At 38.4% G+C, this 20,697-nt stretch overlaps 1 protein-coding gene across 2 annotated transcripts; it reads left to right on the top strand.

Moving 5' to 3' along the window:
* Positions 1-3,940: 3,940 nt before the first annotated feature.
* LOC137277867 (cholinesterase-like) lies at positions 3,941-18,834 on the top strand. Of its 2 annotated transcripts, XM_067809838.1 has the most exons (13): positions 3,973-4,304; positions 6,695-6,844; positions 7,491-7,647; positions 8,480-8,665; positions 9,383-9,588; positions 10,078-10,243; positions 10,367-10,545; positions 11,536-11,662; positions 12,192-12,354; positions 12,985-13,166; positions 14,768-14,915; positions 15,705-15,749; positions 16,974-18,623. In XM_067809838.1, the coding sequence occupies exons 1-13, from the start codon at positions 4,044-4,046 to the stop codon at positions 17,044-17,046; spliced, it is 2,043 nt and encodes a 680-aa protein (XP_067665939.1). In that variant the 5' UTR covers positions 3,973-4,043; the 3' UTR covers positions 17,047-18,623. The 2 variants fall into 2 exon arrangements, with proteins under 2 accessions (XP_067665941.1, XP_067665939.1); XM_067809840.1 differs by lacking the exon at positions 15,705-15,749 and having other exon boundaries at positions 3,941-4,304; positions 16,974-18,834.
* Positions 18,835-20,697: the final 1,863 nt, after the last annotated feature.

Below are 20,697 nucleotides of genomic sequence, written 5' to 3'. Positions count from 1 at the left end.
GCTTGTAAAGAAGCGTTCATATATTTGAAAATGCAAACATCTCACGTGGACGAGGCGTTTTAACAAGACGATAAATAAGCTGGAAGAAGGTAAGAAATACATCCATGAAAATAGCATACTGAGTTTTATTAGAAACTTAATTTGCTGTAAACTGAGGAGTTAGTTCAGTTTTACGCCGTATGGCGACCGTCTGTAAAAAATCGAGTCTGGACCAGACAATCCAGAGATCAATAGCATGAGCATCGATCTGCGCAACTGGGAACCGATGACATGTGTCAACCACGTCAGTGAGCCTGACCACCCGATCCCGTTAGTCGCCAAACACAGTCGTATTTTTGTGGGAAGCATGGGTTCCTGAAGACCTGTTCTACCACGGAACTTCAACGGCCTATATACTGAGGAGTGCTTGTGATATGAATATGAGGGAAGTTATAAGCACGCCCTCTTTCTCACTTCCACACACTTTACAGATGCACTCACCTTAGATGAGTGTGTATTTCTGATACATCTGCAGCGCATATCCTCGGGTTCAAGAAGCTTACATACCAATTGATCCGAGTTGTAGCTCATTTTTTCTATGGATACTATCTGGAGACTCAACTCCAGACACTGCTTGATCCCCAATCTTCGTATCTCAAAATTTGGGTCTATGGCAGCATTAGCTTCTGTAAAAAATATATTCTCAAGAAAAACAACGATGGTCAAGAAAGTAGAAGTCTCCATTGTCCTTGTGGTCGCCACACCGTCAGTTTGAACAGCCGATGTTGAAACTTATCCGTACCCGCTGGAGGAAGTGGTTGAGTACCTATACATTATGCATATCATACATAGCTTCTCTTGACATTTTGCAAGCTCAGAAAAGCACCGGATACAATCCTGACAAAACAGTCATTTGATTTTCAAATTTTATGATTTCATTTCTTGATCCACGCACGTTTGCGTTCCTAAGTATCTCTGTCTGAAGCGTTTCAAGACAGTCATCTTGATTCATATAATGTTAACCACGAGTGAACCATGGGTTTTGGTTTTATGCGCGTATGGTCAGTATCGGCAGATTGGTCAGAATTGGTTTTCAGCAAGTCACGCCTGTCCAAAGAGGCTACATGTGTGGATCCAAGTTAGAAAAATTCTTCAGCAACCTATGCATGTCCAAAGAAGCTACTTGTGAAAATCAGGGTTACAATATGTCTTCAGCAACCACAGGTGGTCAGACTCGCTGACTTGGTTGACGCATATGTCATCGTATCCCAATTGTGTAGATGTTCATGCTGTTGATCACTGGGTTGTCTGGCCCAGGTGCGTTTATTTACAGAGATCCGCCATATAGCTGGAGCATTGCTGAGTTGGGTGTTAAACAACAGATCAGCCGACCAACCACCTAACATAGCATGCCTTAGCAAGCCAGTTGTTTCGTGTAAGCCAGGTAAGTTGCAAAGCTTCATATTTAGATAGTATTAAGGGTTTTCCCAACTTTTTAGCAACAATCATTTGTAAGCCGGGATTTTAAAAAATAATGGTGGCTACGTGCCTGCATGATCCATCTGTGCCTTTTCTGGCATTAGTGTTTCATATTTAATGAATGTGTATAAGGATGCCCTATAAAATAACAGAGAATGAAAGCCAATACCGTTAAAAGTAAGTAGAAGCACCGGATTTTCTGGTTCGCTGTATTTCAGTAAATATCCTGCCATCAATGATTAAAAAAAAATCTTCCGAAGTATTGTCACGATATGGTGTCAGGTAGTTTGAATATATACAGGTAACATGAGAACTCACAGAAACAGTTTGGGAATGACGGAATAGCTTCAACGGGTTTAGCACTGAACTGAGGTTATAATCGTCAGTTTGACGCCAGATGCCAGGGCCTGTAAAGAGCTGGGTTAGAATTTATATTCAGAAACCCATGTGTAGGTCGATGCTCTACGCCGCACTCAGCAATATCCCAGCATTATGGCGGCGGTCTGTAAAGAATCCAGTCTGGACTAGACAATCCAGTGATCAACAACATGCGCATCCATCTACTCAGTTGGGATCCGATGACATGTAGTCAACCACGTCAGCGAGCCTAACAACCCGATCCCTCTTACGACAATCATAGGTAGCTGAAGACCAGTCTGAAGATCACCCGGATCTTCACGGGTTGCGTCTCTGTGCGATTTCATCTACTTTATCAACGATAACTATAATATAACTAAACAATATAATAAACAAGCGTTATAAATACTATTATAAACAAGCGTTATAAATACTATTATAAACACGCGTTATAAATAATATTATAAACAAGCTTTATAAATAATATTATAAACAAGCTTTATAAATAATATTATAAACAAGCGTTATAAATAATATTATAACAAGCTTTATAAATAATATAATAAACAAGCGTTATAAGTAATATAATAAACCAGCGTTATAAATAATATTATAAACAAGCGTTATAAATAATATTATAAACAAGCTTAATAAATAATATAATAAACAAGCTTTATAAGTAATATAATAAACCAGCGTTATTATTATAAACAGGCGTTTATAAATCAGGTACTATAACTACCGGGCCTTCGGCTGGACGAGCGACCGTTTTAACCAGGGAGCCTATACAGAGAGCTAGGCAATCTCATCGCCACATCAATATGGCGGGGAAAGGCAAAGTGATGCAGATGCAAGACGTTCACCACTTTGGTGGAATGGTATGCTAATCACAAAACCAGAAACATAATCAGGGTGTGTGGCACTATGTATGTATACATTCGATGGCTGGACAGTTCAGTTTCAAATAGATTGGTCTCTAAAATAGCACTGATAAGTTCCGTTTTACGCCACTTTTAGCAATATTCCAGCAATATCACCGCGGGTGGTGGTGCTGGGTTGTAGGGTGGTGGTGGGGGGTTGGGTGGGGGGTTGGGTGGGTGGTATTGGCTTCACGTATTGTAGTCTACCCATGCGGAGTATCGAACGCGGATCGTCGAAGTGACGAATGAAAGCCGTAGCCCTATATATGCTACCCCACCGCCTTAGTCTATAACGGCTATGGGTGAATGGATGAGTGTTTTCCTACGGGGTTCAGTAATATTACACCTGGGTATGAAGCCGTCGCATGCTGCAATAACTGTAAGACAAACCAGGGCGTGATGAGTGGACAACGCTCTAGATACACCTGTATAGGTACATTGAAAGTATGTAATGGCACTGTTGACGTTTCGAGATGTAACTGTATTTAGGACGTCAAAGTTTATCATTTTCTATCATTGTGGGGTCCCTGTAAGGCCTCTTAAAATATACTAAAAACAAACAATATGGGAACACCCTAAAATTTGATAGTCATGCATAAAAAACGTGGTGAGGTCATTTACACTCTAAGGTAAATGCAACTTTTGTGAGCTTAATGGGCACTTTAAACAACATGTTAGAACTTGCAGTGATGCAACTGATTCAATATTTGTCGAGTTTGAGTGAAATGGAATATTTTCAAAAACAGAAACAACAAGGATGCTGAAACGCACCAACACCGTGTTTGATTCAAAAGCCCAAACACAGGAGACTAGTGTATGTCAACGACAGACGGTTGTGAGAAACAAGAACTAAATTTATATGTATTGCATGGTTCGGTACTGCTCCCTAGATAACATAACAACTCAATACACGGTATAAACATGCATCTGGTTTCCACAAATGTCATGTTTAATTCTGTAAATGTAATGTTTAATTCTATCAACTAAATTCAGAAATCTTTTATAATACAATAGTTAAAATGAAAAAAATAAAGCAAATTGATTAGCAAACAAAAACAGTTTACATTGCGTTGGATGACACCGAAATTAGTTTCGGCAAGCGTTGTCCCTCAATACATCAATTTCCACCCCCTTCTCACAGTTTTGGGGCACTTGGGGACACCGAGTAGATCGCACACGAGTTACCGTTCTTGACACACCTGAACACAGGTATGAAGCAATACCTTGATCACGTGACACCACCAACGGCTACAGCCATATTCGTTTGTTCAAGAAAATGGCTGACCGAACGCGGAAGAGAGCGAAATAATGACGATCGGGTTGGACAAGGGGTCCTTTGGGGCCCTGACCTTGTCTGTGATATTAATTAGCGTGATAGAACTAGCATGTGGTTATAGTTACAGCGGAGACTATGTCACCACAGATACCGTGTATGGTAAAGTGAAAGGTGTGAGAGTAAAATCCAGTCTGGGGACTAAGTACAACTGGCGAATCAACATGTTCCTTGGGATACCGTATGCTAAACGCATTGAGCAGTACCAAGATTGGCGAAGAGAATTCAGGTTTAAGGTATCAAATTCTTTATTACTGGTCTGTTATGTTACATAAGTAACTAGTAATTTCAAGTAATATTTGAAATAATTGCCTAATGATCGAAAGACAAACCGGGGTAATATTAATAGTAACTAGTGAAGATCAGGCGATGGTCAGAATTTGGTAAGACCTCCTACCATTTCCCCATCCCAAACAATGTTTATAAATTGATATATACTAGAATTATTAACAAAACCTAACTCACCAATTACGAGATGTCGCACAAAAATAACAAAGAACCCCCAAATTAAGAACAATATATATGGTCGAAACACTTAATGTTACCTCTGTTAATCTGCGGAAGAGAGAATCTGGGGGGAATGGAAGGAACTCTTCCCCTGCACTGAGCAATATTCCAGCAGTATAGTTCATAAATAATTGAATTTGAACCAGATAATCCACTGATCAAATACATGAGCTTTGATCTACACAATTGCCTGAATTGAGTGGATACCATGACATGATCGAGTCAACCAAATTAGCAAGCCTGACCACCCAATCTGGTTATAGTCACCCCTTAGGACAAGCATGGGTTACTGAAGACCAGGCCTTACCTGTATCTTCGTGAGTTAAACAATTAACGAAAAGACTAGAGGGGATACATCCTCAAGAAGGATGGTTAGGGATTTGTTAGGAAGCAAAATAACTCCATTCCTTAGTCATCGGACCAATGCTATTTTAATTATTCTGTGGAATCACAATATGCATTTGAAGGTCAGTGACTCAACAAACCTGGTTTTGACAACTAAAGGAGAACCTCCTTGAAAACCAGAGGAAACTCCTTGAATTCTCGTATTGGATCAGATTATGCATCAATCAACAAAAAAACATTGTTGAGTTCCCAACACCATGTCCTGTGTTATGATAGACAGCTTTTTTCTTTCATCCTATAATAGAAACCACTTTGTGCAATATACAGTATTTGCCCCAAAGCAGAAAATCTGCATATTTGATGCACAAATTATTCAGATAACCTAAGCTTGTAATTTGTTGTTGTTTAAACTACTTAGTTTATTGCTTGTCGGTTAACTGCTCAGTGCTGATTTAATACCTGACCTGCTTCACCTTGTTTTTTTTATCGTTATTAAACAATCACAGTTGATGTTTTAATGAAAGACCAATACGAAAGTTGACTCTCAAAAACATGTCAATGACTCCCTCTCATGAAACCAGGGAGTCGCTGTCTCTCATGACAATAGGGAGTCATGATGACTCTTAAATTTTCATGTTTAGGGCAAACACTGAGTACACAAGGAGAATAGCCCTGGGCCTCATTCCTGAAAGTGATTGTACATAGTGCTATGACAGTGGTAACTCCCATACTTTAGCACAGACTTGCAGCTGTTGAAGTGCTATGATCGCTGTCAGGCGCGGGGCCCAGAACACAAGTGAAATAATTCATTTTGAATCTGGAACAAAAATGCCAATTCATATTTCAATACTTGAAAACAGTGTTGTTTCTCATAAAACAAATTTTGTAGGACTGTGCTGAAGTGTGCAAATATGCCAACTAGGGGTGACTATAGAGGGGAAAACAACAATTGTGATAGCGATAGTCTATTGCCACATACTCTTGTGATAGTGAGTCTCTTGCAAGCAACTGTTGCAATAGTTTTTTTCTTCTTGAATTGTTTTATTTGAAGTCATTTCCCAAATGAATGTATAGTTTATATGACATGAAAACAACCTTGTGTAGTCTCAGTCTCCTTTGATAACTGTTAAGCAACTTCCAACCCAGATTGAGTTTAACAGGGGCAGATAACTCTAAGTCAAAGCGAATGAATCTGATACCGTATTTTGTGCTTTGCATTTATCAACAGAAGTCAGTTACTGAACAATAGATAGTCACATGTACTTATGATACGTTATTTCCTACCATTGATTAATTGCTATGGGAGGCTCAACAATCATCCATTGATAGTTTGATGCTTCGTTACAACCATAATATCAACACTGACAATCATCTCTGCAGTACTGAGTTATTGATCTCCAGAGTAGAGCATAGAGTACTATAGTATTCATCATCTTAAATAATCTGCATTTTCAAAAAATGAGTTCAGGTTAGTCCTTTGCATATGCAATTACTATTAATTGTCCATATTTTGTATGTTCTTTGACTGGTTCAGTATTATGCAATCCATGAGCAGATCCATGAATTTTGAATAGGTAGAGTAGGGAGTGTCAGGAGTTGGCTCTGCCAGTGTGAAAAAAAGGAAGTTCAATGAGGCCTTAAGTCATTTTCAAGGGGGTTTGTGTGTCTGAACTCGAACCCTCCCCCACCCCTACACACACACACACACACACCATCACCACCACCACCACCCCTACCCCCACAAATGCAATCAATCACATATTTGTCTTTGTAGAATGCTGAACCACCCTCATGGTATGGGATCTGGGATGCCACCTACCACCGCCCGGCCTGTCCCCAGCAGTTATGGCTCCTCAGGGAGACCCTCCCCGAGTACAGCGAAACCAGTGAGGACTGTCTCTACCTCAATATCTACACACCGGATGTAAGTAATAAATGTTTGATAACAATGAACTGATTTTTATTTATACCTGCTGTAAAGGTTTCTCTCCTGTAAAGTGAGAACAACATGACAAAGAGGCAGCATCGAAGGTCCTGCAATACTTCTTCTATTCTATTTTAAATTGAGTACCTGATCATGCTGATAAAAATTGCCACAATTTTGATATGAGTTGATATTCAACAAAACTGCCTGAGAGCCCCAAACTACATCACATTTTATTTGTAAACGTTTGTGTCAGGATAAGTGCTGCTTTTAATGTGTGCTGTGCTAAAAGGCAAGACAGTGTTTCTACGAGACTGAAGGACAATGTGCAGTCTTAAATTGGATGTCGCAATATGCCAGTATTTGATTTGCCAAATTTTAGAGGTATCACTTTGTTTTGAACACTGTTAGTCATCTCTGTGTATCAATAACTGACACTGATGAGAAACTTGCAAAGCATTCATGTTTGACCTGATGATATAGAAAATGTAATAGATGTTATAACATAGTTGGACCATATTCTTAAGGATTGTGGTTTGATGCTCAATTTGTGTTAATTATGCCTGAATTATTTGTTTCTGTTGTGTCAGTATTGTGTTAATTTGAGCTATTTAAGTACAGTGATGGTTTAATTTCTAAATTTCAGAAAATTGATGATTTTGGAGGTACCAATTTGTACCCAGTGTTGGTGTTTATCCATGGAGGAGGATGGACAATGGGCTCGGGCCAACAGTATCCAGGCATGTTCCTGGCTGACAGATCAGTTGTAGTTGTCACATTCAACTACAGGCTGAATGCTCTAGGTGAGTACTGAGACCTGCTAGTGCCACTGTAGTGTGAGTTTAGTTTTATGTAACAATGTTCCAGCTCTATAGTGGAGGTCTGTAAATATTGAGTCTGGACCAGGACCCTGTTCCTCAAAGCAATCGTAGCATTAAAATGATTGTAACTCCTATACTTTTACATAGACTTGCCACAGTCATAGAGCTACAATTGCTTTGAGGAATGGGGGACCTGATAATCCAGGGATAAACAGCATGAACATTGATCTATGAAGTTGGGATGCACTGACATCTGTCACCCTAGTCAGCAAGCTCGACCACCCGATCAGGTTGGTCACCTTATGGCAAGCATGGGTTGTTGAAGACCTAATTCTACCCTGGATCCTCATGGATGTCTCATTGTAGAAGCTGAACGACATGCATGTTGTAAGAGGTGGCTAATGTGATGGGCTGGTCAGGCTGGTTGGTTCCCAGTTGCGCAGTTCGATAGTCATGCTGTTGGTCACTGGATTGCTTTACAGACCCCAGCTGTACGACTAGAGCATTGCTGAATGCAACGTAAAACTAAACTTACTTACTCACCCCTGAGGAAAATGGGATTGATTCTCCACATGGGTACAGTATGTTGAACCCTTTTCTGGTGTCTCCATGCATGATATTGCTGCAATATTTCTAACAGTGGTATAAAACTAAATTCATTCACTCACTCAAGAGATGAATGGTAACAACCCCCCAAAGCAAATCATTTGCCAGTTGCATAATTATTTTCCATTATTTTTTTTTTTGTAAGTAGTATTTGTCATCAGTTTAACCCATGTTAACAGCATGTCTCATAACTATGCAACATTTACAGGGTTTCTGAGCACTGGAGATCAGCATGCCCCTGGCAACTATGGGATGTGGGATCAGATTAGAGCGCTTGAGTTTGTGAAACGGACTATTTCCTCATTCCGGGGCAACCCTAACCTGGTGACTATCATGGGGCAGAGTGTGGGAGCTGTCAGTGTGGGCCTGCACTTGCTGTCTCCCAGGACTGGGAGTAAGTTACTGTCACATTTGCTCATTCATGATGCATTTATCCACGGCGTTGGAATTGCATCCCTTAAACATGGGACAGGAAATTGCGTGTTTTAAAAGGAATTCTGTGTTCTGATAGTACAAGTGTGTTCTGACATAAAGTATCTGTTTTGTCTTCCAACAACATATCTGTGTGTTCATTGTTAATGTTTGTTGTGAGTGCAAGTGTGTCATGCTGTTTGTTTGATGGAAACGGTGTGTGCTAATGGCATATGTGTGTTCAGATGGAATGTGTTCTCATGGTAACTGTTGAGGTGGAAAGGGTATGTTCTAGTGGTAACTGTGTTCAGATGGAAAGCATGTTTTCCAATGGTAGCAGTGTTCAGATGGAAAGGGTGGGTTCTAATGGTAACTCTGTTCAGATGGAAAACATGTGTTCCAGTTGTAACTGTGTTCAGATGGAAAGTATGTGTTCTGATGGTAACTTTGTTGAGATTGAAAGCATATGTTCTAATGGTAAATTTGTGTTCAGATGGAAAGGGTGTCTTTGTAATGTTGCTTTCAGAGTGAAAGCATGGTAAGTGTGTCCAATTGGAAAGGTGTGTCCTAATGGTAAATGTGTTCTGATGGAAAGCATGTGTTCTAATTGTAAATATGTTGAGATGAAAAACATTTGTTTTCTAATGGTAAATGTGTCCAGATGGAAAGAGTGTGTTCTAATGGTTAATGTTTGTTACAGACTTGTTCCACCGGGCTATCATGATGAGTGGTTCAGATCTGAGCGAATGGGCCATCATCCCATCTGACGATGCCAAGAAGTATTCAAAGGCTCTGGGCTATGAGGTGGGCTGCCCCACTAATGACAACCAGCGTCTCATAGAATGTCTCCGAATGTACCGTAGCTACAATGAAATCGTCAATGCCTCTGCTCGTGTCATGATGAAGGTGAGGATCGATCATTTAGAAATTCTGACTAAGAATCTAAAAAAGGACATGTATTTGTGAATATTTAAGTTGCTGAATTCATGGAACACTTTCTGTTCTCATGGTATTGACTGCATTACCAAGGCTTAGGCCATTGAATGATGAGATAATTTGTTTGTTTCCCATGGTAATGTAGTTATTTAGTCAAGACGACTACATGTCAGTTTTCATTAGCAAATCATCTTATATAGTAATACAAATAGCTCTTGAGTGGCCACATATTCCCTCTCTACCTGACTGTGACTTTAGCTCACTGCAGATAATTTCCAAACATCTGATGTGGCATTGAGTAATATTTATTCACTCATTCTGTATAAGACTGGCAAGGAGGAAACTACCCCTTCCTGGGTGACCCCCCAATATCCATTGGCTAGGTCATTTGAAGAAGATGTATGTCTTGGATATTTATAAGGATTTGTTTGCTCTATCTTTGCATGATTTGTGTTTCAGCCTGGCAAGGTAGGGAACCCTTGGGGCCCTGTGGTAGATGGGCAAGTGCTAGGTGTGGACTACTCCTTCCTGCCTGACCCCCCAAGCACTATCCGCAAACAGGGTCGTTTCAAAAAGATGCAGGTCTTGGCAGGCCTTGTTCTGGATGAAGGCTCATTTTTTATACGTGAGTACAGCTCTTTTACTATGATATTGTTATTAACCTTTTTGCATATTGGTTTACCCTGATTTTGTTTTATGGAGCTTGCATATCTTTTAAATATGTCCTTTCTTCTGTTACACAATCCAGCCAACCTACAGAATCTCCTGGATGGTGTAACTCCAGCCCAATTTGACAATATCCTGAAGGAATTCCTCCGTGACCGAGGAATTGTGGACATGTCCAATGCCATTGATGCTCTTTCATATGAGTACACTTACTGGCCAGAGCCCAAGAACTACAGCCAAGTCAGGCAGATGTTGACAGATGTAAGTCTCCTTCTTTACCTTGCTTCTCAAGAGTGTGGGCTCGAATCTCAGATGAAACTTAATAGGGCTCTAACAATGCATCCAACTATAGAAAGAATGCAGTTGTTGAGTCCCTGATAGCAATTAATTGATGGTAGAAATGAAACAATATTGATAATATGTGTGACTATCCATAGTTTAATTGACTTCAATTGATAAATGTGCAGCACAAAATACAGACAGTACCTGATTCACTTCACTTTGATTTAGAGTTGTCTGTCCTTGTCACCTCTAAAACAAACTTGCCTGTTGACTTGATCTAGGTTTCAAGTTTCTTGTCAGTTATTAAAATAGACTGAAACTATGTCAACTTTTTATTTCATATAAATCATATATTCATTTGAGAAATGACTTCATATGAAACAAGGAGAAAAAACATTGCAATAGTTGGTCACAATAGACTATCGCTATCAGGATAGCATGTTGCAATAGATCATCGCCATCACAATAATTCTATCCCCCTCAATACTGACCCCTAGGACTTACCTTCCCCCAAATCTAGAATCTGGGCCCTGTTTCAGTCAAAACTCTCTGAAAGCCTAACATCTTTTAAGTATTCTCATAGCACTTGCATGTCCTATGTTAAAGTATACCAGGTACAAATGCTATGAGAAAAGTTACGAGATCATAGGCTTACAAGAGTTTTAAGAAACGGGCCCCTGTACTTTACTGAGAAAGACTGTTCTCTTCATACGTATCTTGTTGCTGTTGACCGCATTCTGAAAGGCATGGTATTCATAGCTTTGGCACTTGCAGCTGTGCCAACTTACACTTGTCAGAGAAGCGATAAAAGTATCGTTTAACTGTCTAACAAAGGATGTTATGAGTAGTATCAAGTGCTATCAGTGGAGGACACCTTTAATACATTTAAGGCTGAAAATGAAATCGGATGTATGTCTTAACATATTTATGTCTGTCTGTTAATGATCATTATAAATGTGATGTTTTCAGTTGATGTCGGACTACATGTTTGGAACTGGCATCAATGAGATGCTGCGTTCCCAGGTTATCTTCAACACAACCTACTTCTATGTCTTCAAGTATAAATCATGGAATGACTATCTTCCACCATGGAGAGGTGAGATTATCTCTGTGTTGTATGATTAGATGTACACTTAAGTATAAAGCTTTTTCAAAACTTGTGATGAGCGAATAAGTAGTTAATGAATTGAGGGCATTTTGTAGCCATGTAGTAAAGTGTTCACCTGGAATGCCTAATGTTCGATCCCCTACATGGGTACAATGTGACAATCATTGATATCAGCTCTTAACTACCTTGCAAAGTACCGGTACATATCTTTGTTTGTAATAGTCTTGTCCATGTATATTTTACCTTGAGCAGTTGTAACCCAGTAGTTAAAGTGTTTGCTCATCATGTCAAAGACCTGGGTTTGATTTCCCACATTCTCTCGAAACTCACTCATTCACTCTGGAACAAAATGCCTTCCACCTCAAAATGTAATAATTTGTGGCTTTAAAAGACTTTATTTGTGAGGGACATCACCAGTGTCTGTAGAGCCATTTGTGTTAGTATCAGCAGTCTGGTGGTAGTCTAATTGCTCTCACTTACATATCACTGTATGTCACTTGCCATTATGATGATTTAGGTGTGGCCCATGGACAGGACTTACAGTATGTATTTGGGCTGCCATATTTCAACGAGACTTACGTCAATATGACTGGTCTGAGACCTCGGCAAGAATATGACTTGAATGATCGCAACATCAGCGAATACATGATCAACATGTTCACCAACTTTACTGCCAGAGGGTAAGTGCTCATGTATAAAATCATTGGAGAGGTAAAGCATCACAGGCCACCAAATCACCAGTATATTCAATCATAATTGATTACCCTAGACCATCAAATCACCAGTATAGTCAATCATAGTCAATTACCCAAGACCATCAAATCACCAGTATATTCAATCATAGTCAATTACCCTAGACCATCAAATCATCAGTATAGTCAATCATCTTTCGCCACCACACCAAAACCTTAGTCATTTCTCGACATCTGATCACCATTATAGTCAAACATCTTTCGCCACCATTACAACCTTAGTCAGTGATTTCTGGACATCACATCACCAGTATAGTCAATCATCTGAGACCAGATTCAGCTATTAATCTGGAATATATCTAATTATGATGTTAAGCAACTAACATGACTAAGACATAGACAATCATCTTCAGTCTTCACATAGCATTCAGGGGCGTTGGGGTAGCCTTTTGGTTAAGGTGCACGCCGAAGACCTGGGTTCGATTCCCCACACGGGTATAGCATGTTGTGCCTATTCCTGGTGTCCTCTTAACAGGCGATGAAAGTGTTTAAGCTGAACGTTAATTATGTGTGAGAGCTGTAGTTTTCATTATGTCATAACATGACATTTTGTTCCAGTGATCCAACCCCACGTGACCGTCCCATCAAAGACTTCCGTAATGCAACCTGGTTAGGGTACAATCCTACCAATCACAGTTACTTGAGTATCACCAACAAGTCAGAGAACCTGACTAACTTCAGACAGAAACAGTATGCCTTCTGGACAGAATACTTCCCCAAAGTCTCGGGGAGAGATTTATGTGAGTATAACCAAACATTTGTGTGTTGGCCATAGATGGAAATTTACTAGAAAGTTGTACTACACTGAACAGCATTAGCAAATATAGACAACAGTATAAAGCCTGAGAATTTACTTGCAGCTTGAACTGACTTACCCCCGAAGATCAGGGATAGGCTTCTTCTTTAGCAACCGATGCTTGTTGTAAGGGGTGGCATGGTTGATACATGTCATTGTATACCAATTTCTTAAATCATTGCTCATGCTGTTGATCACTGGATGGTCTGATCTAGACTCCATTATTTACTGACTGCTGCCACATAGCTGGAATATTGCTAAGAGCGGCACAAAATTAAATCCACTCATGCCGTAAACTGACTTTAGTTTGTAGAAAAACCATGTGCCAGTTAATATCCTTGGTCGGTGTAGGATATGTTTGGCCAGTTTGACAAAATCAGGCTATTCATTCTCCTTTACAGATATATTTTCTCAGGTCCTTCAGTCTTTGCTAAAATACAAAACAATTAGGGTCTTCAATTTGGTATCTTTATTTTATGATTTAACATTAATTGAAATAAATCTTATTTCATGCACTTTATAAGCACAATCAAATATTGATGGTGAGTCCTGACTGACCAAGTGAGGAAGAGCTCTTCTGTGAGGGCTTATACTGACCAGACTGATCAGGGGTTAAAAAATCCCATTGCCCGATGCCCTGGACAAGTCAATTTTCATTTCGGGCAATAAAATAATGGTATCTTACTTCTCCATGGGCTACTTGAAAAATTCAACTTCTGGTTTTAAACTTCAAATAAACTTGAATTCCTTTTCATATCTGCTCTAAATGTAGCCATTAAATTTTGAAATGATAATAAAGTAGAGTTGTCTTTCTTTGCTATTTATCATTTTTTGATTAATAGTCCAGGAAGCATCAACATCAAATACCATGTTGATTTATTCTTTGTTAATTACATCATCATGATTATGTCATAAAATCAGGGCAAGTGGCCTTTACAAAAATTTTTGAACTCCTACTGATTGTCAGTCATAATAACAAATCTGACATACTGAAAGTTGACTGATATCTGTAAGGCTTAATGCTGTCATTAGAAGTGCGCAGTTCTCTCACTGAGATCAGTGATCATACTGCATGTATCACTTAGTCTTGTCCTAGATTAGACAGGGAACTGTAGATACACAATGTTTCTGTACACTGTTACTAATGGGATTGACAGTAATAACATGCATTTATCTGATTTTTATCCATCTCAAATTCCTGCTTGTAGTGATTACAGTGGAAGCTATCTAAACTGGCGCTCTCTGGGACTGAAAAAATAATTCTGTTTAGACAGTGTGCTTGATAGTAGAGGTGACACTGTTACCTAGAGCTATAACTGAACCAGTCACTCTCATATACATTGTTATATCATGTTGTTCTCTCAATTAATGCCGAGATCCAGAATTGTCAGCTGCCTTTTAAATGATGATAAATGTACAAGCCACAGATGGGACTGATATTTTGACAGCTTCTACTGTATGTGACTTAAAATTGCCCAGATAGAGTTCTTGATCAACATATGTCATGATAAGCATAACTAGTAATGATAGTACATTCTTTTACAGTTGCTTTTGGGACGACACAATCTCCTGAAACTGAGAAAACATCACCATATGAGATCTCAACATGGGCCTTGGTGGCAGGAGGTGCCCTCATGATCATCATCATCATTGCCGTCTGTATTGTCCTCGCCAGGAAGACAAGAACTAAAAAGTATTGATGTAGTTCTTTATCTACCTTATAAAATTGACTTTCCTTTCACACCGGAATTGGTATTTCTCAAAAGCATGTCAACGGTTGCATTTATTATATACTATTTTCTGCACTGTTGCTTTTTTGGGGTGTATTTTCTTTCTTATATCTGAAACGAAAAAATTCTTTAATATCCTGATTGTTACTATTCTTAAGTATTCCTTTTTCACATGTGCTTGTTTTGATCATACTTGGTACATTTGATTTAACTGTAGCATTTTATGAAGTGAATTGTTTTATTGTTTTGTTACTATTTAACCAAAATGCTTTGAAGTTCCTCTTAACTAAAGTAGTGATTGAAAGTGTATTGGCATAACTTACAACAGTGAATTCAGAGCTGCCCTGTATTTGTGCTTCCTAATCCAACACGCAGCTTGGCCAGTCTGTGAACTAAATTTGTTATAGATGATACATCATGATACATTGTCTACTCATTAAATATACTCATACTTCTTATCATGAGGAATTTCTGTCACTGACAAGTAATTCTAACTTTAAGATCAGTGAAACATCTTTCTTTTTTCAAAAGTTACAGTCAATACATTGCTGCTGCAACACATTCATATCACTAAACAGATGTTGACATGTTGACATCTTTAAGAATAATATATTCAGTTCTGTTTTATCTTTGACTGTATGAGATAATGAGGAAATTAGTGTTGAAACTCAAAAGTTCACAGGTTTGTCTGCTTTGTACTTTCCCCTCTGTTGTCACTTGCTTAAGAAGGTCCTGTGGCTTTCTTTCTTTAGTTATGAGACGAAATATAGACCAGCTAGAACCAGAGAGACAGACAGGTAAGACTGAGTTAAACCAATGCAGTAACAGACATGTATTGCTGAATACGATGTTAAACAAACAAACATAGCTGTCAGATGGTGGGATCAATCACATGTAGCTGTCAAACCCAAGACAGGATTGTCTCCCTTTGGAGTGGTTTTAAAAGGATGACTATTTATATGCCCCCACCATATATGGCTGAGGGCATATGGGGTAACTTTAACCATCTGTGTACGTTGGTCCATCCATCCATCCGCCTGTCCATTTGAAACAGGGAATGTACTCTATCCACTTCTTTTTAAAAAACATTCTGGAATTAAGTGAACTTATACATGGTATTTCTTGGGACTCTAATAGTGTGCATCTTATTTTTTTTTTGGTATTGATTTTTGTAAGTGTGGAGACGTTTGAACTTAGGTACAATTTGCTGAATTTCTCTATGATGGTAGTGTGATAGGGAATGAAATCTATCCACTTCTCAACAAACACTGCTCAACAGAATTGACTTGAAAGGTGTGTATCTCACACCAGGGATGCTTATTGTACTTGTTTAGTAGAAATTAATCACCCAGCACACTCAGTGCACAGAACTGTTTCTACAGCTGCGGGGGCATCCATGTCCCTGGACACAGTTTGTTTTCCTTGTATGCATTTTATTTTTCCTTTTATGTTAAAAGACTTCCTGCATGCTTTTCGGATGTTTTTATTATGATCATTATATCTTGACAAACTAAATTGAAAATTGACGATTACTTTGGTAAATGTTTGTGACAAAAAATCAAATTATAAATGAAAAACCTAAGCAAAACATAGATTTCTTCTGAATGCTACCCTCCTATAACTAGTCATGTTTTGTTTATTAGTGATTACTATGGTACTTTTTATGATGTAGTTCCATCAAAGTGTTCATGTTACCAGTGTTAACTTATGAAATGAGTTTCCTATGAATTCTTTCCTCCTGTAACTGGTCACAATTTCTTGTTTTCCTTGTCTTGTTAATGTCACATATGTAGGTGCACAACACTGACTTAAATTAGTACAAAGTTTGTTGGAAGGGAAGTTCTTTTGTCAGATGGGTCATATGTTTTCTATGCTGATAAAAACCATATGTTGCTTTAATCTCTTGTGGGGGCAGCTCTGAATGCTAGTTATGTTTCTATGTAAAGTAAGGAGATCATTAACAGATACCCTGGTACTTAAGTTTTGTTTTGTGAACCTCAAAGCTTGTTTTGCCATTTCAGGTATGATAAACATGGTTATCGAGGATCGACAAACTCCAAACTAAGCAGCATGACAAACGTGTCTCGGTGCTGACCTTGACAGCATGCCTAACCTTGCTTCAACCTGTGTTTGTCTCACCTGTACACTTGTTGCCTACAAATGTGCTATGTTCATGAAATTTGAGATTGGTTGGTGATTGAATAATACTGATATTATCAGATGCGTTGAACAACCATATCAGTCCTTTAATTCAAATTGTGGTCAGTTAAGCATTAAAACAGTTGTTGGGTTGTTTACACATTGAAAGGAGTGATAGGGTGATGGACTAGTCTAGTGGTTAAAGCTTATGCTCATCATGCCGAAGGCCCAGATTCAATACCCCACATAGGCACAATGTGTGGGGCCCATTCCTGGTGCCCCCATCATGATATTGCTGGAATATTGCTAAATGTGACATGAAATTAAAGTCACTCACTTGAAGGAATACTTTGAGCATGTCAAATTATTACATGTATATATTGTTAGATAAAAAATTTCCCTCTCTTCAGAAGTATTTTAAGTCCATACAGAAAACACCATTCTGCAATGGGCATTTTGTATGTACTTTATCAGGAATGTAATGTATTTGTTGCAGTAATGTATGAATATATAGGCATAAAATGTTAGACCTTTTATTTTGATATCTGTTTTACTTTTAACATGGCTTGCAAGTATGCAAGCTCTTCATGTGGGGATGTATACTGTCAAAGCTGAATTGTATGAGATTTGGTGACTTCAGTGTAGAAAGTTCTGTCTTTGAAATAGCATATACATTGAAACCTCAGTGACATACCATACAGGGATTTAGGTGCACATGTGAACCATCATCCATACTGAGGGACTGCCACTGGATGGAATAATTATATCTTGATGCTGTTGCCCTATCAGCAGCATAGGATACTTATATCTATCATCTCACTGTTTGTACATAAAACGGGCATGTATATTGATGACATCGTTTGGCTTTTAGAGCAACACTGACTTATGCCAAAATTGTTAAAGACTCTATAAACAGGATTCATTTAGTTTGGTTTTTAACTACATCCATTTTTGAGACAGTTAACCTGTTTTAATGACACAGATAATCTCAAATGTTCATTGTTTTTCTCATGTAGTCCCATTGCCTTTTAAGAACTTTTCTGTTTATATTTTTAACTGATATGCAAATAGGAATACCCGTAGGACCTTAGCATATCTTAGCGGTATTAATTATCGTGAGAAAAGATTTCATTTTGATATGATTTACAGAATCATTTTTTTAACTGTATTTTTTCTGCTCAATTGAAAGGCAATACTAATTTCTGTATTGATTTAATCATGTATGTCAGTGATGACATCTGTCACCTGTTGTAAGGCCAGCAGTATGACTATAATAAGTGGATTATGGATTGACATATAAAAATGTGAATTGAAAAAGAAAATGTGAAGGCAGATTTTAGCAAGATTGGGACTTTTGCCTTAAAACCTGCCCATTATACTTTTATACAGCCTTTACTATGAAAACAGTTTGTTACATGTTTCTATGTGTTGTTGATTTCTACAATGTGTTTTCTACAATTCTCATGTGTATATAATCTGAGATAATATCATAGTTTGTACATTGCCATAATAAATTCATCCATTTGTATTGATGTCTTTGTCATACATGACTTTCTTAACTACTCCAACACAATTATGAGGAGGCATCCTTTGCAAATCCCATTGTTGACAATTATATTTATCACAAGCTACATACTCTGTTCAGCTTTCTGGAGCACAGTTTTTTCTTGCTGTAAACCATATTGTACTGCAGATGCCATTGTTTTAAATGACACATTAAACTGACCCCAGGCCAACCAAGAGTATATCCACATTGTCTAATATTTAAACCAATTAATTCTGACATTGTCTGATTACTGGTCAAATCAGATAACCCAGTCTCTGTGATCACTGAACCATGAAGCTTTCCTGGTGTAGTCCATGTTGAGCATAGTTGATTAAGCCTTAACCCAACACTGCTCGTATATGGCAGCATGATGGTAAGAGAGATCAACGATGAGTACCATAGATCAGTACATACATCGATATATAAGTAAACTGCCTTGTCTTTTGTCCATTATCAAAATCGTTACAAGGATGATGTCAACTTTTGGAGGTCAACAATGTCTGGCTGGATGCTATTGCTGATGCACCAGGTGATAATGCCACTATCAAGTTCATGGACTATGTCACAGCAGAGACTATATAACATGGGTGGATGAGCAACACTGCTCAAAACAAGATTTTAGTCATTTTGCCAGTGATGGCTACTGACTAAAAACCATGCACTTACAAGGCTTGCACTTAAACTTAAGGCTCTTACAACATGTCATCCAAATGGAAAATGGAGTGGAGTGCACACTTGTGTTGGAAGGAATTGTAAAACAGTGCCACCAGTCTCATCCCAGTGCACCTATTTTTATACTCCTTTAAAACCACGACCTAATTAGGTGATATTGGTATGTTATGCTACCTGGATGGCTGCTGGGGAGTGGGTCATCTGAATATGGCTATTAATTCTGTTTAGAAAGGGGTGATTCGTGTTCCGTTTCATCATAAGAATAAAACACTATCAAACTCTCTGATATATTTCACTGGATGCATTGATAACATAAATGCACAAATATTGTTGGATGGATGCATGTCAAACAAATATTTGGTTTGGTACATAATTAAATAATTCAGATAGTTTGGATGCCGATTCAATAACGAATCACAGGAGTGTAACATGCAGATGTTAAAGCACGAACAAGGTTTATTCCCAGTCACCAAGGATATGTTATGTCTTGTCTACATACTCCACGAGTCAAGAGCCATTAGCCGTTTACTACAACATATTTCCTGTTTAAGCTAATTTCTTAAAACATTAGCTTTGGCTTGCCTCACTTTAAACAAATGTGTTAACACTGGGGAAAACGCCAATAAAACCCACAGTTTTACGTTACCGCTCACGTGCACTTGCTTTTTCAATCCAAAAATCATAATCCTTTAGAAAAATCTGAAAAGATTCGTCCACTGTTACATTTAACCATTTCCCTTAATTGTGTGTCATATCATTTTGATAATTCTTTTGCACTGGAGTGTGTCATCTTTCTCAGTTCATTTTAAACATGCCTATTTAGGAGACAAAATTAGTATCCTAAATATCCTAATACTTAAATGATTTCATTCCAAGTATATATTTCGAAACAGTATGTTGGCTATGATCGTTACCCTCAACTCTTCACCAGTCATCTAACGGATGTTCACACAGATGAATGGCTTACCAAAGATCTATCTGACGATTCCAGTCACAACTTCTACAGATGGGCGATCTTTTTCATTATCAAGTCATATATCTGAGATCTACAATGACTCAGGAGCGACAGAACAACGTCTTGTTATTGCAGACGGACAAGCACATTTCAGATGAACTGTCGTTGAATGACACTGCCAAGGAGTTCAAATTACAGCTACAAATGACAGAAGACAAAGCTACTTTAGATCATTTCCCCCAAACAACTTCCACTGTGAAAAGTAAATGATATATGATAACTGAACTCACACCTTTCATAGCTTCAGTCTCGTTCGCCAATGATAAGTTTGTGTCTTGACACCTTTTATCATTACCAATACGGCAAATATTGTTTATGGCGCCATGTGAAGGGTGACTATTACGACCTAGTATCTCATCCGAAAGTCTTACTG

The sequence above is a fragment of the Haliotis asinina genome, chromosome 3 (genome assembly GCF_037392515.1).
Source record: "Haliotis asinina isolate JCU_RB_2024 chromosome 3, JCU_Hal_asi_v2, whole genome shotgun sequence".
In the NCBI taxonomy this organism is placed as follows: domain Eukaryota; kingdom Metazoa; phylum Mollusca; class Gastropoda; order Lepetellida; family Haliotidae; genus Haliotis; species Haliotis asinina.
Note: the sequence above shows the minus strand (reverse complement) of the source record. Positions and strands in the feature narration are given on the sequence as shown.

Excerpts from the sequence above, each read along its gene's own strand:
- LOC137277867 (XM_067809838.1), top strand. The coding sequence starts at position 4,044 with ATGACGATCGGGTTGGACAAGGGGTCCTTTGGGGCCCTGACCTTGTCT. Across the intron at positions 4,305-6,694 it reads GAAGAGAATTCAGGTTTAAG|AATGCTGAACCACCCTCATG; the intron begins GTATCAAATTCT and ends TTGTCTTTGTAG. Across the intron at positions 8,666-9,382 it reads GCTGTCTCCCAGGACTGGGA|ACTTGTTCCACCGGGCTATC; the intron begins GTAAGTTACTGT and ends TGTTTGTTACAG.